Source organism: Amphibalanus amphitrite, unplaced genomic scaffold, assembly GCF_019059575.1.
Source record: "Amphibalanus amphitrite isolate SeventyFive unplaced genomic scaffold, NRLGWU_Aamphi_draft 001992F_arrow, whole genome shotgun sequence".
Lineage (NCBI taxonomy): Eukaryota > Metazoa > Arthropoda > Thecostraca > Balanomorpha > Balanidae > Amphibalanus > Amphibalanus amphitrite.
The window spans coordinates 12,060-40,000 of NW_024883485.1; the positions used below are offsets into that span (position 1 = coordinate 12,060).

The 27,941-nt window shown below is 48.3% G+C and overlaps 1 protein-coding gene across 1 annotated transcript in view; it reads left to right on the forward strand.

The window, feature by feature from the left end:
• Positions 1 to 3,069: 3,069 nt before the first annotated feature.
• LOC122376039 (zinc metalloproteinase-disintegrin bilitoxin-1-like) overlaps positions 3,070 to 27,941 on the forward strand; it is a gene marked incomplete at both ends in the record, with an annotated part of 58,401 nt that continues 33,529 nt past the window's right edge. Inside the window, 5 exons of the mRNA XM_043355704.1 lie at positions 3,070 to 3,114; positions 13,022 to 13,170; positions 13,643 to 13,687; positions 15,885 to 15,967; positions 16,233 to 16,302. Of these exons, the coding sequence (XP_043211639.1) occupies positions 3,070 to 3,114; positions 13,022 to 13,170; positions 13,643 to 13,687; positions 15,885 to 15,967; positions 16,233 to 16,302 (392 nt within the window). The remainder of the gene's footprint in view (positions 3,115 to 13,021; positions 13,171 to 13,642; positions 13,688 to 15,884; positions 15,968 to 16,232; positions 16,303 to 27,941) is intronic.

Here is a 27,941-nt window from a genome sequence, read left to right on the forward strand (position 1 = left end):
GACCGCCGCTCCTGTACGGCCGGCCGACCGCTGCTCCTGTACGGCCGACCGGCCGGCCGACCGCTGCTCCTGTACGGCCGACCGGCCGACCGCTGCTCCTGTACGGTCGACCGACCGCCGCTCCTGTACGGCCGGCCGACCGGCCGCCGCTCCTGTACGGCCGACCGGCCGACCGCTGCTCCTGTACGGCCGACCGGCCGACCGCTGCTCCTGTACGGCCGACCGGCCGACCGCTGCTCCTGTACGGCCGACCGACCGGCCGCCGCTCCTGTACGGCCGGCCGACCGCTGCTCCTGTACGGCCGACCGACCGGCCGCCGCTCCTGTACGGCCGGCCGACCGCTGCTCCTGTACGGCCGACCGGCCGGCCGACCGCTGCTCCTGTACGGCCGGCCGACCGCCGCTCCTGTACGGCCGACCGGCCGACCGCTGCTCCTGTACGGCCGGCCGACCGCTGCTCCTGTACGGCCGACCGGCCGACCGCTGCTCCTGTACGGCCGGCCGACCGGCCGCCGCTCCTGTACGGCCGACCGGCCGACCGCTGCTCCTGTACGGCCGGCCGACCGGCCGCCGCTCCTGTACGGCCGACCGGCCGACCGCTGCTCCTGTACGGCCGGCCGACCGCTGCTCCTGTACGGCCGGCCGACCGACCGCCGCTCCGGTACGGCCGACCGACCGCCGCTCCGGTACGGCCGACCGACACGGGCCTGCAAAGCCGACGGATGCTGCTGCCGCGACGGAGACCATCGCTGGTCTCTGCTGCCATGGTCGATATGGTCTCTGCTGTCATGGTTGAGATGGTCACTCTCTGGTCTCTGCTGCCATGGTTGAGATGGTCTCTGCTGTCATGGTTGAGATGGTCACTCTCTGGTCTCTGCTGACGTGCCATGGTCGATATGGTCTCTGCTGTCATGGTTGAGATGGTCACTCTCTGGTCTCTGCTGTCATGGTTGAGATGGTCACTCTCTGGTCTCTGCTGCCATGGTTGAGATGGTCTCTGCTGTCATGGTTGAGATGGTCATGTGTGGTCTCTGTTGCCATGGTTGAGATGGTCTCTGCTGTCATGGTTGGAGAATTGGTCTCTGCTGCCATCTTCTGGTTCAGGTGGTCGCTGGTGTTTCCCTGTCGTCCATCGCTCTGTTTTCTGGCGGGGCTCACCTTCCTCCCAGTCCTCCCTCCTCTCGGGGTGGTCGCCTCCTGTAGGGGGGGCCGGGGGGGGGGGGCTGCAGTCCGGATTGGCGGTCCGATTTGGCGCGTCTCCCCGCGGCTCGGCCGGGTGGTGAACAGAGAGGCGGCATTAATCGCTCTGATATGCTGAGCTATCAGAGGCACACGGACGACGTTTTGTCTCCGTGCCAACGATACCATGACATCGTGTTCCGAGCTGCCATATCTCCGGTGAAGCTGCCATATCGCAGCCGGCGCCATTGGGCTTGTTCACGGTGCCGTGAGCAAAGGAAATCGGCTGTAATACATAACGTCATGGACGCATTAGGGGACTGCGAGATATTGAGTGTCGTGACCACTCGGGTGATCTCCCCGGTGGGTCGCACAAAGTGCCCACTGTACCCAAGTGCGTGTCTACGGGCTCTTGGAACGTTGATACAACTGGGACGACACTGGTCACTCCGGATATGAAAATGTCGATGATTGTTTCGGCGTACTGACATGTCAGGAGCAGATGGATCCTGCATTTATGCACAGTTGTATCATGTCCGATTGGCCACCATGCGCGTATTTCAGAACTAGAGCTGCCAACCGCTAGCTCCAGGCTAGTCAAATGCTGGTTCATTTCCTCAGGAGGAAACCCCTAGTGATGCATAGTTAAGATTTGTAGCGATTAGCTTAGCGACTCACTTGCCACTTGTGTACAAAATGCCTGCTAAGTGACTGGAGGACTAGCATTCCTTCCGAGCAAGGCAAACACTCAACGACACTGGATTTTATGCTTCTAATGTGGATGTGAACTTATGCATGCATGCTTACGATGTTCCGGGTTCCTTGCGGTATCCACCTACTTGATAGTGGATACCGAATGATAAACAGGTTTATAAATCCTATTAGGATAAAAATAGCCCATCATCCCTTAATGTAGTAGTGCGTTTATCGTATTTGTGCTATGGCCATTACACCAGGAAATGATGACTCTCATCAGCCCAGAATCGTTTGAATGTCCGGCCGAACAGACGGCCCACGGACAGACAGACGGTCCACGGACAGACAGACGGCACACGGACAGACAGTCCACGGACAGACGACCCACGGACAAACGGACCACGGACAGATGGCCTGCGGACAGACAGACGGCCCACGGACAGACGGCCCGCGGACACTGGACAGACGGTCCACGGACAGACAGACGGCACACGGACAGACAGTCCACGGACAGACGACCCACGGACAAACGGACCACGGACAGATGGCCTGCGGACAGACAGACGGCCCACGGACAGACGGCCTGCGGACAGACAGACGGCCCACGGACAGACGGCCCGCGGACACTGGACAGACGGTCCACGGACAGACGGCCCACGGACACTGGACACTGGACAGACGGTTCACGGACAGACGACCCATGGACACTGGACACTGGACAGACGACCCACGGACAGACGACCCTTGGACACTGGACACTGGACAGACGGCCCAGGGGCAGACGGCCCGCGGACACTGGACACTGGACAGACGGCCCAGGGGCAGACGGCCCGCGGACACTGGACACTGGACAGACGGCCCAGGGGCAGACGGCCCGCGGACAGACCACCCACGGACAGACGGCCCATGGACACTGGACACTGAACAGACGGTCCACGGATAGACAGCCCACGGACAGACAGCCCACAGACAGACGTTGTGTCCTGTGTCCTGCACATTTTACCTATGCTTATCAGCGGACAGGTAATTCTGTCCATTCTACCGCTAACCGTCCCTTATCTAAATGTATGCCGTGTAGTTTATACTCTCTGTGGATAGACACACACTCAGTGTCCTATAGTCGGTGTACACTCAGTGCCTGTTTGGCTAATTTAGTCACGGCTTTCGTGTGACCGTTGCCCCGTTTTGTTTTCAGGAGAGCTGCGTCGCGGCATCTGGAATCAGCCGGGCACTCCAGCAGGTAAAGTAACGAATACACTAGCTATACATAGTAGCTATACAGTCGGGTACTCCAGCAGGTAAAGTAACGAATACTCTTGCTATACAGCCGGGCACTCCAGCAGGTATAGCGCAAAGAATACACAGTATACAGCTGGGCACTCCATCAGGCAGCGTAACGCATACAGCCGAGCAGTCCAGCAGGTGGCGTAGCGCATACACCATACACATGCGTTTCTCTCCTCTCCCCTCCTCTCTTCTTCTCTCCTTTCCTCTCTTTTCCTCTCATCCCTCTGGGTCTCTCCATATTTCGTCCTTTCCTATCTCTATCTCTCTCTCACTCTCACTTTCTTTTCCACTTGCTCTACGCCTCTCGATTTACCTTTGTTCCCCGCCAAGCACTGAGGCCGCTTTGTTTCGCTCTCATTGTGCGCTGTGAGTAGTCCTTTATGGCGGGCTGCTGTGTGTGACCCGGGGGTGTCGCGCTGTGCGCCATAAAGGGCTCGGAAAACCGCCATCTGAGATGCTCGACCGACCAAGGTCCCGCCGATCGACACAAATGCACGGGCACAGTATACGTGGGCACTGCAATGAAATGACCTAAAAAAGAGTCATTGCCGCACAGCGGCCTCAGAATGCAATGAATAAAATTATGAGCCGATATGTGTTAATGTTTTCGAAAATGCGAGCGTCTGTGCCGTTACCAACTAGTAGCTGGTGCCATTTACTAGTCCCAGTTAAACCCGCGCCAAGCTAGGGGTCCTGGATTTCCACGCCCTGCTGGGAAGGGTGTTTGAACACCCCCTTCCATTCTAACTCGGCACCTGGGCCACGTAGCTATATACGGGAAAGCTGGCGTTCGAAAGAGCGGCAAAAATAAGGAAGAAATTATTTGGTGAATTTTTTGCTCAGGTCAAAGGTCAGGTCACCAGAGGTCATTGAAGGCAAAATTTACCGATTTCTAGGTCAAATGTCGACAACTTTCAACAAATCGACGCGCAGCTCGGAAACTAGTAAAGCTACAGCGCCGCAGAAAAGTGCATTTGATAGCGCCCTTTTAACATTCTTTCTAAGTAATTCTCTCAGATTTGACCTATCGTCAACGGATTTGCCTGCAGACAGCAAAAACTGCCAAAATAGACGATTGTTTTTCGGAAACAGTTTTCCTGCAATATCTTTTGACTCAAGCCTTGCACGGACTATCTGTTGCCGGCATCGTGTTGCTCTCGTCAAGACGCAACGAATGAACTATAATTTGACCTTGAAAGGTCAATTTGAAAATTTGCTCAGGTCAAGGTCATGACCTGACCGGAAAAGGTCACGTTGCATATCAGTCGATCTGCATCGTCGAGCTGACCACACCTAAGACGGTTTTATCGTTCTGTCTTGCCGGAAGACGCTGCCAGATGGGTAATGATGCTTTATTTCGTGTGCATCTAGGCTGCAATCTTTTTTGATGCTAAACAGATGGTTTCCATATGTCCCCCATTGGGATGAAAAATGGTGAGGTAACGTCACCGACCAGACCTCAGGTGACCCTTTAAAAAATCCGAAGTAAATAATTTGTTGGTGTTTTGGGGTGCTTTGCAACCTGAAAGCGTCATCTCTCTGCATTACATTCCATGTCGCTCAGAGCATATGCGAAGTCGTACCTAACATTGTTATAATGTTGTATTATGCAAACTGCATAGGTTCACTTGACGCCATAGGTCAGTGACCTTATCTTATCTGAAAACACAAACAAGATGAATATGTCCGGTTTGAGCCCGAAGTCGCGGGTATCTTTACTTCCAGCTCTGCTGCCAACGCGTTCTGAGAAATTGCCTATGTCAGGGTGTATCATCTCCACTCTCGAAAGGTGAGGGTGAAATTGAGCTCAAGGGCTACCGCTGTGCGCCTCTTTGTCTAAAACTGTCGGAATATGAAGAAAGTTGACCCTGGATGTTCTCTGCTCTTTGACCTTTGACCTCTGATGTTCTTTCGAACGTAGCTAATCGTGTACTCCTACGGGACTCAAAGCCTCTTTAGAGGGGTCATAACACGCTTTTCTGATTCGATGGATGCATGTAGATCCAACTGCACTCCTTCAAATCGCCAGCATGGACAATTGTCGCGCTGCTGAGAGGGGGGGGGGGAGGGGGGACACTGGTGAAATACTCGGCCGCCCTGTCCGGGACCCTCCGCGCTACTCAGACTATAATGGAGCGTTTCCGAGTCACCGGGTGCATGCATGCAGTTAGCACAATTACTGAAATGGATCTGGTTCGGTCGGTGTGGCGCGATTAGCCGGCGGAATCTGCCCGCCGGGGGCCGTTGGGCCGCCGCGCCGGCCCGCGGCGGCCGCTCCCGATCCGCCGTCATTTCGTGGTGCCGATCCGTCCGAGTGGCATTACCCTGGCCGCCAACGGCCGCCACTGCGGCGGCAGCGGTCCGGGATGGACATCTGGGATCATTGCACACGAGGAGCAGCCACCACGCAGTGTGCAGTGTGCACGTCTCTATGGCCGCACGCTTGAGGTTCGGTGTGACCGCCAACTGATGCCTGGGCAGATGCGAAGGTGCTCGCTGAACTTCGAACCAACCCGCCTAATCGACTTATACTCTCTCTTTACGAATGCATTGGCCAGTTGCAATACCATTGCGTACCATTTAGAAAATTCAACGATGGAACACAGCATTCCCCAGTATTTTCATTGTTTTGTTGCTATGGTGATTTCAAAACGTTTTGCGGAAGCCTAGGTACTCGATTTCTTTATCACAGATCGTGCCCAAGAGGGATGGTGCTCAGAAACTGTCATGAATAAGATCTCGAACTCAAATCGCATGATCCCCAGGCCAAACATGAGAAACGTCAGGTTTGGTGCACCAACCGTCCCATTCATACCATACTAGGGGCTCTACTGAGTACTGGTGTTAATCACTGGTTCTATACTGCATATTTGGGGCTCTGCTGAGTGCTGGTGATTATTACTCGTTCAGATGAGTCAATGCTTGACATTTTCACGCAACTATTTAAAACAATCCTGGCTGACCCGGCTGTTTACTGTGCCGGCTGACCTGATATGTTTGGTGCCGCCAGCTGACCTGGTGTCGTGTTTGGTGCCGCCGGCTGACCTGGTGTCGTGTTTGGTGCACTGACCTGTTGTTGTGTTTCTGTGTTTGGTGCCGCTGAGTGACCCAGTGCTGTGCTGTGTTTGGTGCCGCCGGCTGGCCCGGTGTTGTGCTGTGTTTGGTGCCGCTGAGTGACCCGGTGTTGTGTCGTGTTTGGTGCCGCTGAGTGACCCGGTGTTGTGTCGTGTGCACTGACCCGGTGTTGTGCTGTGTTTGGTGCCGCTGAGTGACCCGGTGTCGTGTCGTGTGCACTGACCCGGTGTTGTGCTGTGTTTGGTGCCGCTGAGTGACCTGGTGCTGTGCTGTGTTTTGTGCCCAGTGGCGTATCTAGGATTTCTCTCAGGGGGGATCCGCAGTCAAAAGGGCCCTTGACTGACTGGGTTGAAAGGGCCCTTAAGTGGCAAAAGGGCCCTTGTAGCCTGAGTTGAAAGGGCGTTAACCCGCGCCCCGTAGGGAGGGGGGGGGGCGAAACGGCTCCCTGTCCTCTTCCGTAGCTTTCTCCTAAATGACTGCAAATATCGCCACCAAACTTTCAGGACCTCTCTGGGCATCCATTTTACACATTGTGACTATTTTTTTTTTCCAGAGGCTATGATAGGTTGGCCGCAAATGACGTCAGAATGACGTCATGTTCTGCCATTTTCGACCAAAAAAAAGGTTTCGCAAGAAGAGCCACAGGCCTACAGAGCTGTAAAAGCATAAAAATGTTCCGACTTAAAAGGTGTAGAATTGACAGGCCTAGGTCAAATCTGAGCACAGTTTACAGAAAGAGCATTAAAAGAGCTTTGATTGTTTTGTTGGGTTGGGCCCAGGCCCTTTCGGTCTGACGAGTCCATTTCAGAGCCCTGTTCGATCGCTGTTTTTATATCAGCGTGCTGTCGGTTTTCCCCATATATGGAAGTTATTGCTGGCGCTTCTTGGCCTCTCATTGGTCTAACGAATAGACCACTTGAATTCGACCAATGAGCCCAGAAGTAGCAGCATGCTCGCAGCCTGCTGATAAATAAACGGGGTGCGAACAGAGCTCAGGGCCGGAAGTATGATAGGAAAGGAATTGAGGGAGACATTGGTCTGGGCGGGCACCTTGGTGAGTCACCGGGGCTGAGCCTGTCCAACAGGACAGGCCGACCAGCCCCCCTAAGTGCTCACTGCACCCGGTTACGAGCGTGCTTGATTAGGAGCTGCAGTGCGCTCCAATGGGAGCCGCCCGCATGGAATAAAGTTGCCCGTCCAGGTCCAGCCCGGATCAGGGTTTGCGGCATGGAGGAGAAGGATTTGAATGTCATGAGGATGGAAACGGCGAAACGGGTGTTGAAGAGCTATTAACTACGCTTTTCCCCGGCACTGTAGCTCCACATTTCCGAGTCATGCGATGGTTTGTTGAAAATAGTCGAAATTGGATCTGAAAATTGGCGAAATTTGCCCTTGATGACCTATGTGAACTGACTTTTGACCTGATCTAAAAAGTGACCAGAGTAATTTCGTCATTATTGTTTGCGTCCCTTCAAACGCTGCCTTTGGCGTGTCGTGGCTCAGAAGCCGAGTTAGAAGCAGGGGTGCGGAGTCGCGGAGCTGGAGCTGCAGAGCCGCCGGAGCAGGCATATTTTGTCCGGAGCCGGAGCCGTGAAAGAATATAGCCCGGAGCAGGAGCCGGAGCCGGAGCATTCAAAAAAGGCGGCGACTCCGGCTACTTTTTTTTGAAGAGGAAACAATTATTGACCTAGTTCGGTTTGACAGTACAAGGCAGTAAAACATGTGACATTCAAAACAGCCTTGCTATGCAAATACAGAAGCAACGTGAGCCAATCCTTCATCTTTTCTCTTCCACCCGTATTTAACTGTATAGAGGATTACTGAGTACTGGAGCCGGAGCCGCCGGAGCCGGAGCCGGAGCCGGATCCTATTTTTTTCTCCGGAGCCGGAGTCGTCTGAAATTTCCACGGCTCTGCATCCCTGGTTAGAAGGACCCTGGCCAGCCGAGGGGGGCCGGGGGCGTGGGTGCCACCACATCGTTTTTTTTTGCGACAGTTCGGAACACGTCGGCAACAGAGAGCCAAAACTGGGCATAGCTACCTAACCTTTGATGCAAACCTGGCCTTGTGACACCTGCATTTTCACGGGGGGCCTTGGTCGTCTTAAGGACTCTCTGTTACCCTCAGAGGGAACCTCTGATGGCCTCTGAAGACCATCACTGGCCTCAAAGGGCCCTCTAGTGGCCCCCATGGTCCTTCTGAGTACCCAAAAGGGCCCTCTGTTTTCTCTCCAGGGACCTTTTTTACCTCAAAAGGTCCTCTTTTACTTCAGATGGCCGTATGTTGGTCTAATACATGAGACCCCTGGTGGCCTAAAAAAGCCCTCATATCATCTAAGGGGACCCCCTGTTTGCCTTAGAAAAGAGGTCCCTCCGGGTGCCTGAGAGGCCGTTTGTGTCCCAAAGGGCCCATTGTTCAGGCCTCATAATGTCCCTAGTTGGCCTAAAAAGTCCTCTGATTGTCCTAAAGGGCCCTCTGTTCGCCTCATATGGCCAGCTTTTTCCTCAGAGTGCCTGATGACCTCATAGAGCCCATAGTGGCCTGACATAGCCTTCATATCACCTCAGAGGGCCCTCTGTTGTAAGGCTCGAGTGGCCTTCTCAGAGGGCTCCGACTGCGCTGTGACTGACAATTGTCCACCTCCACTCTTATCCCCCTTTTGGGTGACCTATTTCCCCCTCTGACACCCAAGCCAAAATACAATTTTGGGACACTGACTCCGAGGGCCAGTTGATTTTCAGAGGGCCCTCTTTGAGGTGGATGTGAGGGCCCTCTGTTCGCCTCAGGGGGCCCTCTGGTGGCTTCAAACTTCAGAGGACCCTATTTTGGCATCAGAGCCGAGGGCGCCTCTCTGTGGCATCAGAGGGCCCTCGGCTGCCTCAAATGGCCCTATTACATCTCAGAGAGCTGTCTTTGACCTCAGAGGGCCGAGGGGTCTTTTTTACTTCTTTATGGTGTCTAAGGGGTCCCTCTGGCCTTTGTTTGCCTCAAGGGGCCTCAAGGGGTCCTCCGATGACTTCCAAGGACCCTCTTTGATCTCAGAGGGCCTGATGACCTCATAGGGCTCATGATGGTCTGACATAGCCTCATAGCACCTCAGAAGGCCCTCCAGTGGCCTCAGAGGGCGCTTTGTGGCATTTGAAGGCCCTCCATTCGCCTTAGAGGACCCTCTTTGATCTCTTTGATCTCTTCGACCTCAGAGGGCCCTCTTTGAGGCGGCTGAGAGGGCCCTTTGTTCACCTCAGAGGGCCCTCCGGTGACCTCCAGGGACTATCTTTGATATAAGAGGGCCGTCTGGTGGCCTCATAGGACACCTTGTGGCCTGAAATTGACCTTGGTACCTCAGAGGGCCTTCTGTTAGTCTTAAGGGGCCCTCTGCTGGTCTTAGCGGGCCCTTTGTGTGTCTGGGAGGCCCCCCCTGAGTGCCTGAGAGGGCCCTCTGTGTTTGAGAGGGCCCTCTGTGTGCCTGAAAGGGCCCTCTGTGTACCTGAGAGGGCCCTCTGTTTGCCTGAGAGGGCCCTCTGTTTGCCTGAGAGGGCCCTCTGTGTGCCTGAGAGGGCCCTATGTGTGCCTGAGAGGGCCCTCTGTGTGCCTGAAAGGGCCTCTGTGTGTCTCAGAGGACCCTCTGTGAGCCTGAGAGGGCCCTCTGTGTACCTGAGAGGGCCCTCTGTGTGCCTGAGAGGGCGCTCTGTGTACCTGAGAGGGCCCTCTGTGTGCCTGAGAGGGCCCTCTGTGTGCCTGAAAGGGCACTCTGTGTGTCTCAGAGGGCCCTCTGTGTACCTGAGAGGGCCCTGTGTGTTTGAGAGGGCCCTCTGTGTGCCTGAAAGGACCCTCTCTGTACCTGAGAGGGCCCTCTGTTTGTCTGAGAGGGCCCTCTGTGTGCCTGAGAGGGCCCTATGTGTACCTGAGAGGGCCCTCTGTTTGCCTGAGAGGTCCCTCTGTGTGCCTGAAAGGGCCCTCTGTGTGCCTGAAAGGGCCCTCTGTGTGCCTGAAAGGGCCCTCTGTGTGCCTGAAAGGGCCTCTGTGTGTCTCAGAGGACCTTCTGTGAGCCTGAGAAGGCCCTCTGTGTGCCTGAGAGGGCCCTCTGTGTGCCTGAGAGGGCCCTCTGTGTGCCTGAGAGGGCCCTCTATGTGCCTGAAAGGGCGCTCTGTGTGTCTCAGAAGGCCCTCTGTGTACCTGAGAGGGCCCTGTGTGTTTGAGAGGGCCCTCTGTGTGCCTGAAAGGGTCCTCTCTGTACCTGAGAGGGCCCTCTGTTTGCCTGAGAGGGCCCTCTGTGTGCCTGAGAGGGCCCTCTGTGTGCCTGAGAGGGCCCTATGTGTGCCTGAGAGGGCCCTTTGTGTGTCTCAGAGGGCCTTTGTGTGCCTGAGAGGGCCCCCTGTGTGCCTGAGACGGCCCTCTGTGTGCCTGAAAGGGCCCTCTGTGTACCTGAGAGGGCCCTCTGTTTACTTCACAAGGTCCCTCATTGGCCTAAAGGTGTCCTCTTATAGTCCTCAGGGGGTCCCTAAAAGAGTTCTACAATACTTTTTCTTTTTGCGAATAAAATGGGAAGTGGTCAAAAGGGCCCTTGAAGTCATTTCAATTTTTTCGTGTTATAAAAAAACGTTTTTTCTAGGCTCCAGGGGGGATCCTAGGATCCCCAGGGTCCCCCCTTGGATACGCCACTGTTTGTGCCGCTGAGTGACCTGCTGTTGTGCTGTGTTTGGTGCCGCCGGCTGACCCGGTGTTGTGCTGTGTTTGGTGCCGCCGGCTGGCCCGGTGTTGTGCTGTGTTTGGTGCCGCTGAGTGACCCGGTGTTGTGTCGTGTTTGGTGCCGCTGAGTGACCTGGTGTTGTGCTGTGTTTGGTGCCGCTGAGTGACCCGGTGTTGTGCTGTGTTTGGTGCCGCCGGCTGGCCCGGTGCACAGTGGGGATTTTTCCGATCTAGCACCTATTTATTCGTAGAGGGCAAACCATAGGTAGAATTGTAGCCAGATTGTGCACAGATGTTGGCTGGTGTGTCCTGGTGAGAATTTTACCTGTAAATGTGCATAATCAACATAGTATAGGGGGTTCAATTGGACCCCCGCTCAGCCGTTTGGCCCCTGATCAAGCTAGAGCTTCGCGGAAAAGTCAAGCGTGCTGCCTATGACGAAGTTAGGCCGAATATATCCAATTTCAAAGTCCAAGGTCATAAGCTGACTTTGCAAGTCAGTTTAATGACCCAACTAAAGTTGGGAAATCGAGACCTCTTGAAACTTCGCAAAGTTAGGGTGTTACGGGGTATTTTGGGGTGCTGATCACGAATTTCATGTTAGTTTTGATAACAGACGATGTCTTTATGCATTTAGGCCAGGTCGGGTCAGGTCAGGTTAGATCAATTAGTAGGCGTCCTGCCGGCCATCCATAAAAGTGTCACCTACTACTGATAGCTTCGTAACATGGAACGAAGGCACTAGAACTACTTCGTAAATATTCAAATGGCTGCTAAAATCGAAATCAGCACCAAAAACTACCCTAGAAACAAGTAAAACTCGAAAAAGTGAACCAAGGTCATCAAAAGGTCAATGACCTTGACTTGACCTTCACGTGACCTTGACTCCCACCATTATGCATGGCACCAACAGCATTTCACATATTTGAACGTTTAAAACCACAAAAAGACTGGAAACCGCGGATAATGTGAGCTGGCATACGCCGAATCGCGATTCCGACCAAACATGGTCTCGAGAAATATGCCACAGGTCAAAGGTCAGTTGGGTCAGAGTCATGAAATTTTTAGGTTAGATGTAAAATTGATGATCTCGAGGGTACCCAAAGTTTCGGCGCGATCGGCCGCTTTTTGCGCGAGTAATTTGCGGAAAACCATGGGGTTTTATCCGATCCCTTCCCCTCCCCCTCCCCACAAGTGCGATGGTTAATAAGGTTACGGTATGTATAATTTACGCTTGTCATCCTATTCCTAATGAATGTGTCTCAGAAAATATGCATCATATAAATCACGAAGTAAAATTATTCGCCTATGTCCGGAACATACCTATATCGTGCTGTTTGCCCTAGCGCTCCTCGAGTGGGGTGTTAAGATACTCTAATGTGAATATTCCGTGTTCAGGCAAGTTTCGGCAGCCAAACCAGGCGTTGTCTCGTGCAGAAGAAAGTGGCGAATTCGATAGGATATATTTCGGAGTGGAAAAGTGTGGAGAACATTGTTGATTTCCTACATTTATTTAGAATACCATTCCTTCAATATGGTGTCTGTAAGGGTTTTTTGTAAAGGGCATTTTTGTGACCTTAGTAAGGTTGTGGCATACTTTCTGTTTGCCATTCCATTCCTAATGAAGGTGCCTTTCAGACGATATGCAACTTTAAGACCTCGCAAGATTAAAACCAACAGGACAGGACAATGAAATTGAGCTATACTTTCGGGCCTTGCTGAGCCCATTGAGTAATCACGCATGAGTGTGAACTTTGGGCGCATTTTTCCTAGTTTTGCTGTGGACATACAGATAAAACAATGCCATATATGAAAAATTCAGACATTTCTTAGCCCTACTGACACAAAAAATAAACAAAAATCCAAAAAAATATTTTTTGAATTAATAGGCGCTAGATCGGAAAAATCCCCACTGTGCGGTGTTGTGCTGTGTTTGGTGCCGCTGAGTGACCCGGTGTTGTGTCGTGTTTGGTGCCGCTGAGTGACCCGGTGTTGTGTCGTGTGCACTGACCCGGTGTTGTGCTGTGTTTGGTGCCGCTGAGTGACCTGGTGCTGTGTTTGGTGCCGTTGAGTGACCCGATGTTGTGTCGTGTGCAGACGAGGCGAACCGGCTGTTCACCGAGTACAAGGAGAACAGGGACATGGTGCACGGGCTGGGCAGCCACTACTTCATCACGTACCCGGTGCAGATCCGAGACTCGCGGCGACAATCGACCATCATCACACGCGAGAACGGGCCCTCCAAGGTGAGACGGAGAGAGGGAGGGGAGAGAAGGAGAGGGAGAGGGAGAGGGAGAGGGAGAGGGAGAGGGAGAGAGGGGAGAGTGAGAACAGAACCCTTGTGATGAGTGTGAACGGACTCTCCTAAGCGAACAGAACGATAGTCTTCGGGTATAAAATTCTGGCATTTTCACACTTTCATTTATGTTACTGATTACCTATTATGCATTTTTTTTCTGATGTTAGCTTAATGCTGTAGCAAAAAATGATGGTTAGCATACGTGAACAAATACCCGAATAAATTCATCAGTGAGCTTTGCAGCAATGGTGTTGGTGATGTCTGTGCTCACCTTGATTAATCCTACTCCGAAATCTCCATTTATTCTGCTACACATACATGGGTAGGTAGAGCTATATTAAACGCACGAGTACATGCTGTTGGAGGTGTCCGTCTGTGGCGGCGCTGTGTTTCACTTCAATGGTGTCTCACTTTTTCAGCTTGAGAGGGACAACACGTCATCTAGGAACGGATTTTATCAAAAGGTTAGTAAGTACCACACCCTAATCACCAATACTTTGGTACAAAAAAAAGATTGACCGCTGCTCTATTTGATAAAGATTAACCCGCGCATGACTGGAGGGGAGGGGGGCTCTACAGAACTCCCTCCCGTTTTTCGGCAATATCTTCTAAAACGTTTGACGGATCATCACGAAACTTGCGGCACCTTCAGCGGCATCAATTTGACACCTTTTGTTAAAATTTAATTTTGCTAGCTACCACAGTTTAGTCGGAAATGACGTCAGAGTGACGTCATGTCGGCGGATTTTGATGCAAAGTATTGAATTGCGGAAACGCTCTCAAGAGCTCAGTTTTAAAGCTAGATCCAATTTATTTGTATGCATGGACTAAAAATACACTTAGCTATCAAACTGCTATCTCGAATTTTCGAAATTTTAAAATTTTCGAAAAATATGTATTTACAATTACAAAAAAAAAAATATTTTTGATTTTTTAAGAAAGTTTTTGACTTTTCGCAAAAATCGGAATACATGTGATAGAACACACACTGTTAACCCGGCAGTTGCTGGGGTATTTCGCCACACACCGTTTGCTGGGGGGGGGGGGGGGCGTTAAACGCCCCCAGCCGATAACTCGAGAACCAATAGGCGCAGCGAAACGCACGAGGCGGCAAACGAAAGAACGCGACGAGACGCTTCAGATGAGTACTTTAAAGTTGAATTTTGAGGTCACAGGTCAGGTCAAGGTCAGGTCAAACACCTGAAATCGGGCTTTCAGTAGCATGGACTTCAGGACTTCGCAATGGGCGCCTCTCGTCATAAACTCTGTCAAAACGGTGCACAATCCATCATATAAGGCCTACAAGAGTGTCAGCTCCATGCAGGGGTCAGTCAAGCATAGGTCAGGGTCAAGGTCAGGTCAACCGGGCAGGCACATATCCCCGAAAATAAAAACTGATATTCGCAGCCTGTGACACATGTTTTATGGGTAATTTGGGGCGTAGAACACGACGGTGACATTCATTTTATCATATGTGTACGTGTTTGGCTAAAAAAGTTCAATTTAAGAAATTCATGTATCATGGTCGTGAAGTAGTCACGAGAAATTGCCAAGATTCAGTTCAAGATTTTGGAAAATGCGGAACGATAATCAATAATCAAAGATAGCCATTTGATTCTCCATGGTATTGGCAGTCTAATGGCGTTTACGGCATGTCTATATGTCTATTCTGTGATTTTATATGATTTTTTTTTTAACATATGCCGTTTTTGGTCGAAAACTCAGAAATCATGACGTCACTAAAACCTCGATATCTCAAAAATTTTCCGACCGATTTTTTTGAAACTTTGTCACAATAAAGTTCAATCAATTCCCTACAGGTACCCAAAATTTGGCGCGCCTGCGGCGCGCCGTTTCTATGCTATGGCCCGGCGAAAAAAGTGGGGGCGTTTAACGCCCCCCCCCCCAGCAACTCGCGGGTTAAAGTTAAGTACTCTAGCAAACTTTAGCCAAATATCTTCAAACATAGCCAAGTTATTTGCATTATAGTCAAAATTTTACAATTATATATTTTTCAAAATCCTTTTTTAGTACGTCTTTGACGTCTTACATCAATATAAATGGCCCCGTCGTGTTTCTGAGCTCAAACTGCATCTGATAGGCACATTTTTGTTGAAAATTTCATTTTCAAAATTTGACCTTTTCTGACTTCAAAGTGACCTGATCTTCAGTAAATTCAGCTAAAAATGGCCTCAAATGACACAGACGACATTGTTTTCTAAATCTATGTGTAAAATGGACCATAAAACATGCGTCACGTGACCGATACATAATATACAATTTTCGTGACCTAGGATGACCTGGCCTTGACCTGAAAAATTCGAAGTAAAGGTTCTGTACCATCAGGGTATCTAAGGCATATATCAAGGAGTACGTAAACACAAAATGAGCCTGATCGGACTTCGGAAAGAAAGTGCGAGTGTTCATTTCACTTCTTATTTCTCAGCAGCCACAGACTTCTCTGCATGTAAAGAAGTCCGTGCATCAGCTTGTCTTAACTCTCATTCACCACTTTTGTTTTTCATTTCAAAATATTTTTATGGCTTTGTAATTACTTATTTATTGGACTTATATAGTTGTGTATGGTTGTTGGTATGATAGCAATAGAACATGCATGTGTAGAACTCAGCATTCTCCGGTCTTACCAATGCCGTTTTGCAGGTGTCAACAAAACATGTGGAAAAGACGTCACTCATGATAAAAGCATTCACCCATCAGTTTCAAATCGACCTGCAACTCAATTCGTAAGTATTTCTTTAACTATAAGATGTTAGAAACCGCATTTATTTCGCTTGTATCGAAGGTGTTCAGCGAGCCTGTCAGATATAAATGGCACCATCTTGGAAAGATTCGAGAAATTTCTCAACTTTTATGTATCTCCGTGTGATAAAGAATGAAGTTTTCAAGTGCCCAATTGAATGCTAATGAATGCATAAATGGTATAGCAGCAGAGTTACTTCAACGCAATTTTTTTAAGTTTGAACTCATTTTCGCCATTTCTATTTTCAGACAGCTGCTGGCACCAAACCTCATTCATCGACATTACCTGCCAAACGGAGCTGAGCAGATCTCTAAACAGGTGAGGAAAATCAGCAGTGCAAGAGAGGGGACAGTTTTTAATGTATGATGTGTTTCATCAACGAAAACTTTTCAACGAAAACAACGAAAACAACGAAAATCAGTTTTTTAATAAGCAAATAGCAATAGTAGCCCCAGCCGGGGTGGTGTCCCGGCCAGCCAGTGCTCTGGTTTTGGGAACGTTAATCACGAGCGAGCGAGCGCAGCGAGCGAAGCGAAGTCTTTTCAATACCAGTAAAACGCCTTTTGGGCGAAGAACGAGCGAGCGAGATAGTGAGCCCTGCACGTGCGCAAGGGCGAGAGGGTACTTCCAACGGGCTTGTGCAAAGCGCCCTTCTAACCGGTCGCTAGTGGTGTGCCAAATTTGAACGCAATCGGCCCAGCCGTTCCTGAGATCTGGAAGCGGCATACTGCACGTGCGCACGTGCAAGCGGGGTCCAAACTGACTTTTGCACGGCACCCTACTAACTGGTCCCCAGCCGTGTACCAAATTTGAGCGCAATCGGCCCAGCCGTTCTCGAGATCTGGGAGCGCCCCCTGCACGTGCGCACGTGCTGTAGCACCCCAACCTTAACACATGCAGATGAATTATCTGATGGAGGCCTAACTGTGTACTGAGTTTCAATTCAATCGGCCCAACCATTGTGCCGTTATTGAGGTTGCAATTTTGGGGGTTCTTAAAAAATGTCCAACTTTACCACGCGCCACGTGCGGTGGTTGGCAAGAACGCATGGTGGCCATCACACCACAGAAATTTTACGTCCAAGTGACATTCAGTAAAGAAGACCGCTTGTCAATCGGATGTCCCGTTCCTAAGATATTAGCTTTTGAAGAGCGTCCCCACGGCCGGCCGGCTGGCCAGCCGCTCATACTCATGATTTTCCCTTAATTCAGTATGAGCTCGCTCACCAGCTCCGCTCGCTCGCTCGTAATAACGGAAAATGGTTACGCCTGATCATCTTTAACAAAGAATATACTCTGAGAGCTCAATGCGGAAAAAGCGATCCATCAACTTAGCGAGTACTAAAAAATGTTATTTATCACTCACGCAATTACTGAGTCTATTCAAGGCCATCAAAGGTCAAATTTTCCCGATAAGGACAATTTTGGGACAGTTTAACGCATACCTTGTGAATCAATAGAGCTACTGTATCGCAACAACGCATCTCATAGCTCTTTTAACGCTCTTTTGCTAATTTGATATGTTATCAAATTCAATCTTTAGGTCCAACGGTTCGGGTCCCAGGAAAAGAGAACAGTCGAAATTGACTGAAGTTTCGAAAAGCTCAACAATACCATTTGACCTAATACACGTGCTTCCTTTCGTTGGGGGCGTTGAGGGCGGAACTGGTACCTGCCAGCTCAAGTGTGTCGAGTTGCTCCACTTCCATACAATAGCTCCGCAACGATCAGGCTGATTGCGCTAACATTTGGCCTATCCTTAGGTAATCACCGTTAAATGCACGCCTGTGTCGCCTTCAGAGTGTTTCTGCACGTGCGCACGTGCAGTGGCTGTCTCTTATAGCTCATGATCGACTGAATAGATAGCGATCTAAGGTGGTCCTGCGTTAGAGACTGCCAAGCCGTGTGGCCGCCATAAGAGTTTCGCTTTGCACGTGTATCAATATTAATATAAAAATTACGTAACCTACTTTTTGCAGTCCCTGGCAGCAGGGTACGCCATCTCTCTGATTGATGGCTGCGCTGCCCGGGATGGAAGCTCGCTCTGTAGTCACTCGCACACAGAAATACATATGGCACATTTCCGCTGTTGGTTGGCAGCATTGTCCGTTAGCGGGCGCACAAAGGGAGGTCCGGCGTGGAGGAAGCTAATTAGACCTCCGTTCCCACGTTACAGAGGTCGATAATAGATCTGAGAGCAGCGGAAAAGAAACGAGCAAGGAAGCAGACGCGGGCGTGAACAAAAAAGAAAGAAAACAAAGAATGAACGAGGGGAAGTAGAAACAATCACTTGTCACTCCGAAAATACGAAAATGCATTCTTAGTTTGCCTAACATCAGGCTCATTTTGATGTAATGATAGACAAGTACAAGTAGGTACGGTATCTAACGGCTTGCAAATAGGCATCATAGATGGACATTTAACCCTATTCCTACATGCCGGGGTATGTCTTAAGCACAGCACGAGCCGGGCAGTAAAACTATGACCAAGAAACTGTCGGTGTCAAAATGCCATGTTATTTGATAGGCCGGGCAGGAAACAAAAGTTTACTGCCCGAGTTTACTGCCCAGGGCAATGACCTCTAAACTACAGTTTATCGCATTAGCCCAGAGGTATAATTGATAGGGAATGTATAATTGACATCATTATTGCATGATATTTGCCGCGTAAAATTAGAAAACTAACATTTTTTGGTAAAAAAATATCTGCTCTGCTTATTAAGGGTTTTGAAATGCTTAGTATTGGTTACAAAGCCGAAATTATGGCAAGATATGCTCCTATTAATCGAAATCCGTTATCGCTTGTTTCTTATCTTCGTTTGATATGTCCACTGATACCTTGGGCCTAAGTTATTGCGTTATTATTTGACAGTTGTAGTCCTTTCCTCGAAACAAACATGTAAAATATGGAAAATATAATGTATTTCACGAAAGTTTAGCCATAGGTCATCAACAAAGTACGATTACATAAATAAAGAAAAGATTCTTGCAAGGGCACTGGAAAATTCACGTTTAATCACTAGGAATATTACACCTTCTATACCTTCTTCTTGTTCTTATGTCGTGGCAAATTATTCATGCATGATGTTCCTTGGATATCCAATTGTTGTGCCATTCTGAGTTGATATTTTCGGACGCGATTCTTTTTGAAGTGAGATATTTTGATGCATTTTCTTCTATAAATTTCCTGTAAAGCTTTATCCACAGCAGTAGCGCAATCACTGTTCGGAAATTATGGACAAAACAATTGTATAAAAGTGTCACCAAAACCTGTCGAAACTACTTAGCATGTATGCGGCATGTAGGAAAAATCTTACTGACCTCAGCCGTACGAAATTATTTGGAAACTCGGTTTGCAAAATTTGACTCCGGCCCTCGTGCTTCGCACTCGGGCCTACGTCAATTTTGCAAACCTCGTTTCCAAATAATTTCGTCGGCCCGGTCAGTAATATATATTCCTGGCGGGGGGGCCTCAGGAGCCCCCCCCCCCTGAGGTTTTTTGGTTATTTCTCCCAAACGCTCTGAGCTAGGAAGCTCAAATTTTCTGACTTTTCCTAAAAGGCTTTTACGCAACATTTCTAAAAATTTTGAGTTGATCTGACCGCAGGTCAGGTCACCAGGTCAACCTAAATTTAGGTCATGAAAAAAGTTTGTCCCCTCACCACAGCAAGAGTTTTCGAGCAAATATGTTCAAACTTCCAGGTTCAACTAAGCTTACCGATATGTGCAACATATGTTTCGGTTTTTGTTATATCCTTGACAGGTCATGACCTGAGGTCACCAATGCTTACCATTACAGTCAATGGGGAAACGATTCAAACTAACATGTTTGGGGTAAAATCAGAACTTATATGCATGAAACATTCATATTATCTTCATATAATGAAGGAAGAGTACGTTATTGGAGGTGTCATGTCATACCAGGTCACACGAGGTCACTGAGGTCAAATACTATTTTTGCATATACCTTGTACAGAAAAGTATGTTCAAAGTGTTGTTTACCTTAGTTGTAAGTGCTATACTGCTTAGTGAAGCATCGAATATCAAGAAAGTCACCTAGTATCCCTTTCTTGACCTAGCCTGACCTTGACCTGAGGTCATGCCAATTTCTCTAGCAAAGTATGCCATGTTGCATATCAGTCGAATCGCCTAAGTGAGTACAACACTTTGGTATGACTATTTTGTCGTTCACCAATTACATATTCGAAATGCGATATATACATATATATATATATATATATATATATATATATATATATATATATATATATATATATATATATATATATATATATACATAGACCACTATATACCTGGACTGTGCACAAAAATTAGGGACCTGCCATTAGGGCCCTAGCTTTCAAACGTTATCACAGCCAGATCACTCGCCATATGATAATGTGCTTTGGAAACCAACACCTCTAGTCAATTTGTAGTCTTTCCTATATCTTACTTTGGGCAAAAACTTAGTAATAGTAGCGCAAACATTGAAAAATGAAGGACATGTTTTGCCTATTTCTTTGATGATTTAACATGGTGTGGATGATGGTTCCCAGCTCATTTTCACGAGAATTAGCAAATTTTCACTAAAATGTGGCGAAGATTTTTTCAAGATTATTGTTGTTCATCATTGACATGCGGGATAGTTCTCTTTTGTCTTAAATGAAATTAATAGTTTGTGTTACTTTTGAATGCATATATGCCACATAAGTACAGTAAAATGTGCGGCTAATGATAATAACTTCAGAATATCCTCTGAACAGAATAGGGCGTGAGCAAGAGATATTCAAAGACAGTGCGTGCGACAATGTCAGTGTTCCGATTCCTGGCTGAGGCATCAATAAGAAGTTAATTAATATCTGCTCTGAAACTTTAAACGTCTTGAAATCCTGACCAATCATGGGCTCCCTGTGAGCTTTATTTCATGCTGTGACGCTCGCCGAGACCGAAAAATCGAGCCGAAGAGAGCTGTAAGAAGTGCCAGGTTTCCTCTGGTCGACATCGGCGGTCGTTTCCACAATTCGATTAAGGGGATGTATGCATGTAAACATGCTGCACATTGCACATGTTTCCAGATACTGGCGGCTCCTATAACCAGTCACACAATGAAGCCAAAGGAGTTATAAAGTCTCGCCATTTCGTCGAGTGATGGTCCAGAACTCCAGATCGCATTGCTTGCAGAGAGCTGGCGTGCCCACATAAGCAATCTGTGTTCTGTTCGTGCATGAAAGCCATGAGTCCTGCTCTGGTCACAGCTAGAGTCACTCTCTCTTCGCCACACGTAGCCCCTAACGTGTGTTTCAAGACATCTCGACTACCATTGTAAAGGAAAACGATAGATTTCTTCACATATTGTTCGCCGAGGGCGGAAGTCACACTGTCGAGAAACACCTCAAGTTACAACGCTACGACCCGCCTTCCTTCAACACATTGGTGTGTATAGTTGAGCGAAAAACAAACATTGCAATTCATGGGCAATACCGTCATTCAACGACAGCGATGCGTGAGCAGAGCTTCATCAAAATGGGAAAGATTCATGAAAATGAGAAAGATTGAGCCGCAGGAAGTAAACGCAATGTAACATTTCTCTGATCATTTCGTTTATGCAGTCAATAACCTGAAGTCATATTCGTCGATGTGTAAGATGCCTACATGGCTGAGAATTTCACATGTGGATATACAACTTGTACAGTAACTAAAGGCAAATGTAGCACAATAAGTAATAACTATAAGGAAGTATATTCCCGAGTGCGAAGCTCTGCTGCAGTGTCCAGTGAACCGATATCTCGTGACTCCGTCTAAATCTCCAATCTCGATCGCCATCACCCGCCAAAATGCGGCTATCTGACAACGGGGTTCAAGTCCCCTTCTCTCGAGAAGGACAGAGGATAGAACCCATCTGTCGCTAAGCTGAACATGAAATCGGCCTCAGTGGAAGCAGGTCACCTCGGACGATCTCGCTAGACACGCAGCCCCGACAGCTTTGTAATTATCTAAAGGGATCTTTGCAATTCCGTGGTGTAGATCGTGTGGGCTGCTGCGCCAGGCCCAAGTGCCAAAACATTGTGCCAAGGTGCGTGTCTGATTTAGACTAGCAAATAAACATGCAGTGCGTCCAATATGCGATCAGACTGTTCCTTGTCAAATTGACCGATCACCGATGGTTCCTGTTTATCGATGTTTTGCACTGAATACAGTGTTATATCTGCCTCTAAGTGCTTTTATCTATTTATCATGTCGAAAATCATGCCATAAATTCAGCATTTATTAAAAAATACATCACATTTAAGTAGTTACTGTAATTTAAATAAGCTTACTAGAGCATCAACACACAATTCCGCGTGCTACGTCGAATTTCCCAGCAGGGCCCTAATGGCAGTCGGCAAAATCAGTGCACAGTCCAGGTATATAGTGGTCTATGATATATATATATATATATATATATATATATATATATATATATATATATATATATATATATTCCGGGGTTTCGGAAGCATCTGACTGATAAAAAGTAAAACAAATATGATAAAACACTTCTTTATATAACAACATGTTTTCCTAGTCATGACGTATCGAATGATATGTTACTCGCCTATACTTGCTCAGGTCAGGTCAACCGTGACCTGAGGTCAAAATTGAGAGTGACCTTAGTAGGTCAAAATACAAACCATTTGTTTCGCATTTATTAGAGAACTGCAACGGCGTTTACCGTTTCAGGCTATCACTAACGGTGCAGAAGTTATTGACGCAAAAGTGATGTTACTAAAAAAATACGCTTTTAGATTTTTGACTCCTAGCGCCTCAAATATCAAAAATAGCTGAAATCTGTTGGCAGCTATTCGAAAGGAAATTTCCTCAGCTATCAGCTGCTTTTTCCGTTTTGCTCTGACTTTCCTAGATACTGAGCTAGACCTCATTCTTTGAAAACTCTGCCAAATCGGAAATGTCTAAAATATAGTTCACTATAGCCGTTTTCACGACGGAACTTTCGCAGAGGAACCTATTTGATACCTGAAAAGTACCTACTCTTTGAGGCCTTAACATCCCTCAAACTGAAATATTTTATGTTCAAAATAATTTTAGAAGTTTAAATCCGGGCATTCTTTGCCCTCAAATCACTTATTTATTTACAAACACAGCAATTTTCGGTTCTAGTAGCCCACCTTTCGACTATGAGGTATCAAATCAGCGTGGCAACTTGCCCCCTCTTTGCTCCCTCGGGTATCTAATTCCGGAATTCTTAAAAACAATGAAAGTATATATCGAGTTCTCTTTTATACCTATTCAGTTATGTTTTAATGGTGATTAAAATATGGCAAATTTTTTAATTACGTTTCATATAAGAAAAACACGCAAAACAATGAAACAAAAATAACTACGGCAGATAATTACCTTCAGGTATCTAATTCCGACCAATCAGCACCTCAGTAGGATATGACGTCATACAAGAATGGTGGTGAAGGCCGTTTGCAGTCCCGGCCGGTAGGTCACGTGACCGCCGGGCGCCTCGGGTCACGCGGCGGTCGGGAGTCGGACGCGGGACGTGGTGGCGGGCGGACGCGCGGGGCATCATGCTTTGCTTTGCTTGCTTTGTCAACTTAATATAAATTACGATCGCATACGTGTGAAACCCAAACACTGCTCAGGGCCCTTAGAAATTGAGTTTTGGAAAGCTCAAGTCCCTATAGCTCCTCAGGTCGGCAACAGTTGAAGCCTCATCTGAACCCATGTGAAAAAGGCGAGGGTAAGGAACCTTGTGTTGCTTTTTCTTTTACCGTCATAATTATCTCAAACCATCACAATCTTGAGTTGCCACATTGTCTGGTTCACTACATTCGTGTAAAACTTGGGTGAAGGCTGGTGGCTCAAAGAAAGGTGAAGATATTTCTTTAAGTGCCTAATCCGTGAAATATCCCGGCTTTACAAATCTACACTTTTCATTTTCTCCACGATTTTTAAAATTGTTAAAATTTATTCTACATTTGTTAAAATCGGGGCTTTGGTTTTGTGTAAACTAGATCATAAAGTTTACTATGGTTTTGTGTAAAACCTGATGGCTGAAGAAAATAGTAATTTTGCTAAAATGATGTGCGGAAATTTGTTGCTTTCCAAATCAAATTACTGATACCTATATTTCACTCAAAATAAGGAGGCATTACTACTGTTTTTTTTTCTTGTAACATGAACTGAGTTTGGGTACGGTGCTCCGGAAACGTTGTGGAACTTTAAGCTAGTTAGAGCAGTTTCCATAAAAATTGTTTAGATAGTTGACATGGCTTGTTGACAACTCTTTTGCTGTTTCTAAAAAAGTGAAAAAAATAGTTTCCTGCATTAAGCAGACAAGGCATGTTATTGTCATAAGCTATCGAATGTGTGTGCGTGTGTGTGTGTTTTTTTTTAAGCTGTCAATTGTAACTTCAGTTACTTCACTTTAGAACACATTGCCCAGAATGCGTCACTGATCATGAGCTGGTATATCATATCATATGTAGCAAATACATAAATGAGAATAGTGTGACATGAATTTTTGTGCATGCTTCTGGATCATCTGTAATTACATCAAAGGCTCGGCTCAAGAGTGTCCTGCCGACCAGCTTATGCCCAACCCTTTCTGTCCGCAGAACGTCTTCCGTCGCCTGCGACTCCCGCACGCCGTTTGCCCCGGCCGTCCGTACCGGTCTTCGCGCTGCGAGCCGCGCTGCTGGAGTTCGCGGCGGCGTCGTGGAGCTCCCATCGGGACGGCGTGTGATGCCCGCGTCGAGCTTATAAGCCGTGAGCTTCGATTGGCGGCTCACGCGGTCACCAGCTGTATGTACAGCCTCGGCCCCAACGACCCCGCTAATGGCCGAGACCGGCATACCCCCGGCATGGGTCCGCTGTCCGGCGCAGCGCTGGCCGCCCGCATGTTACGTTTGGCTGTATCGCTGCCCAGCGGGAGCGCGCTCCACGCTGCGGTAGAGGTACACGTTGCGACCCGACTGAGGACCGCAACCGGATGGTGAGACGTCGGCCTCTGCGCCCTGGCCGGGGCAGGCGTGACCGACGTCACAGTGGAGTAACGCCCAAACAAGACCAGCCCACCGTCGGAGCAGCATGGAAATATCATATTCTGCCTGAACGTCGGACCCGGCGGCCGCAGAGCACCTGCACACGTGCGGAGAGGGGCGCTGGAGGCGCGGCTTCTGCCATCCCGCGGCGCGGCTGCTGGCAATACCTGACAACGGCGGCAATGGAGGCGGTTGGGAACAGCTGCAGCAATAGTGATGGCGGTGATGGCGACATGGCGGTTTGGGACTTCATCTCGGCGCGGCCGCCGCCCAGGCGCCGCTCGGCGCCCGGCTGCTCAGCCACCTACCGGATGGCGGGGTGGCCCTTACGGCCCTCACGCCCGTTCGGTCTGCGGCCACGTTCTCGGGTGGCGGTCGCGGGGTTAGCGGCGTTGGACCTCGTCCTTTATCCAGACTGCACCGTACCATCTGAACGGATGGATCTGCCAAGAAAGATGACATCTAAGGCGGCTATGAGACGATCACAAAGCTTCAACAAGAGCTTCTCCTTCATGGGGCCGGCCGGCCGTTAAGTCGCAACACCGGCTGGCGAGTGCCAACAGCTGCGTGCGCTGGCGCCGACGCGTTGTGGGCCGCGCTGCTGACGCCCAAGCTGCGATATCAACCATCTATGAATAAGTGGCAGCGGTGGCGGCTTGTCAGTTGTTAACGTGCCTTTGCAGACGTTGTGAATAGCCCGCGTTGGAATCGCATGGTTGGCAACACCACGCAAGCTAAAATGGGCTTACTTGATGAACCTACTTTTTAAGCATTGTAGCCTTTGTAATTTGGATGTTTTGCTGTAGGTATTATTTTCTACATATATAGGCAATTGAAGGCTAGAATATATAGGCTATATAGGCACTCAAGTGCTTTGAATCGCGCAATGCAATTGAACCATGGTAAAGACAATGATAAATGAACTGAGAGCTGACATGCCCCATGCTTTGTGTGTGTGTGTTTTTTTTTTTGGGGGGGCGAGTCGATAAAAGTGGTTTTGGACACTGGATGAGTTTTTAGGGGTGTGGTGAGGGGGGATGTAATTCCACAGACCTTTTGTCAGATTCACCAATGCAGTAGGTCTGTGCGGTATTTAGATATCAGAGCATTCTTTGAAAGTCGTGAATAGGGCAACTGAGTACCTATAGCCGTGATATCCCCCACAAAAACTTCTTTTAAATAACCGGGGAAAGGTACATAGGCAGAGTAAATGCTATTACGAACACCTATCACAATGCTGAGCGAATAGGGAAATCTATAGATGGAGAATTGTGCCGCGTTACGGGTGCCGGGCGCAGCCAATCCACCGTTACCCCAGCGGTGACCTTGACCCGCATCGTCTGTCTCGGCTCCAAAGCCAAACCGGCGTGGAATTGGGAGCGCTCGAGCACTCATGGTCCAGCGCAATTCTCCACCTAAATCCATTCCTGATACACATTTGCTTGCTCATAGTCATGTAACCCCGCTTACCCCGGTAAATTCATCTAACTTTCATATTGGTCGCTCCATAGACAGATGGCCACAGATATCAACTTAAAAGGCCATTGTTGCATTCATTTAGTGGAGATCATTAAAGAGCCGTGATAGGCCACAAGTCGCGTGACATCATACGCGTAACAACCAATGACGTCGGCCTGCAAAACCCAATGGAAGCGGCTAGCAGCGTGCAATAAAGCAGGGCGCTGCTTTCTAAATGTCTGTCGTGCGCCATAATTGAATATATTCTTTGTAGCGTGGCAACTCAGTATCTTTTTTAACTATTGTACTAGTATTTAATAATTTCATAATTTTATAATTGTGCTTACGCATGTTGATATTCGTGATAAATCCTTAGATGAAGTAAACCGATGTGATATTTAATAGAAAGATAGCAAACTAACGTACCATTCATTCGAAAGCTGGGAAATCTACTAAAAAAAAAACTACTAAAATTCCTGAGGAACCAAAGGATCAAATTGGTATCAAATAGATGCCTGCTATTCCGTCGTGAAAACGGCATTGAGAGCAATCCAATGCCGCTTACCGGATCAAAATCCGTCCATTAGTTTCCGAGATCTCGGGGGGGGGGGGGTGAATCGGCCCCCCCGCCAGTTTCTTGTCCCGGCGGAGCCCGCCAGGAATAGGGTTAAAAAGAGTCCTACTGATAACATAATTATGCCACGTTTTAGAGAATGATTTAACAGAAGGCAAAGCACTAAAAATAACAGCAACAATTATTTGTGAAAATGAATTACCTAGCTTTTCCTAAACATTTCTTTTGTCATTTTCCTTATAGTAAAAGCCTGAGCACCTTTCTGTCCTTATTATCGTTCAGTGTTTTGCCTGTGTCAACAACACCGTCATTGTGTAATTGAGCTTTTTTTAGCTTCGAGGTAGGCCAAATTTTAGATTGAAATTAGTAACATCTCCTATCACTGCAACGAAAATTGTCATGCTGCTTCAAATGTATAATGTTTAACTGATAAGAGGGAAAGTGGACCAGCCTTCCTTATTTTAGTAACCTGACAATCAGAGATAAGCGAGCAGATGTTTAGTATTGAGCAGTGTTCGCCACGGGCCGGGCCAGCCCAACGGGCCATGGGCCGGGCTGGGCTGCGGGCTGGGCCGGGCCCCCAAATATCATTAGTTAACGGGCTATGGACGGGCCGGGCCAAGAGCTTTGTGGACTATGGGTTTTGCGACTAGTGTCAATTTAAGAAAATTTGGAAACTGATGCAAACAAAACCCACTGAGAAAATACTAAAACTAAACCAAATTTAAGCAATGTGAAAGAAAACCTACTTGATATTGAATTTTGGGAATCTTGAGAATTATCCAATATCACATCATGTCACACATAGGAGGGTTTCATAAAAATTCCGCAACCAAAAAGATCAGAGAATCTCTAGCATCATTAGTTTGTTAATAAA